General features: G+C 51.0%; 1 protein-coding gene across 1 annotated transcript in view; it reads right to left on the reverse strand.

Annotated features, from left to right (window-relative positions):
- LOC119594657 (homeobox protein DLX-6-like) overlaps window positions 1-292 on the reverse strand; it is a gene marked incomplete at its 3' end in the record, with an annotated part of 16,769 nt that overhangs the window by 12,137 nt on the left and 4,340 nt on the right. The window contains 1 exon segment of the mRNA XM_037943707.1: window positions 38-222. Within this exon segment, the coding sequence (XP_037799635.1) occupies window positions 38-222 (185 nt within the window).

A 292-nucleotide genomic window follows, 5' to 3' on the forward strand; every position in this document is an offset into this window, starting at 1 on the left:
CCCACAAACACAAAACACAAAACAAAAACAAACTCACCTGTGTTTGCGTGAGACCCAACTTGGCCGCCAACTCCGCGCGCTCCGGCAAAGCAAGATACTGCGTCCTCTGGAACATTTTATTCAATTGCTGCAGTTGTAACGAGGAGTAGATGGTGCGAGGCTTCCGGATCTTCTTCCCCTTGGCTGTTACCCTCACTTCCCCTCCTTCGGTCTTCTCGGTCACTGTTTTTTGAGGGGAAAAAGGGGAGAGGGGAGTGAGTGCTTGAGGTAAGGCTGGACAACTAGTTTCTGG

This window comes from Penaeus monodon, chromosome 34, assembly GCF_015228065.2.
Source record: "Penaeus monodon isolate SGIC_2016 chromosome 34, NSTDA_Pmon_1, whole genome shotgun sequence".
Taxonomy (NCBI): Eukaryota; Metazoa; Arthropoda; class Malacostraca; order Decapoda; family Penaeidae; genus Penaeus; species Penaeus monodon.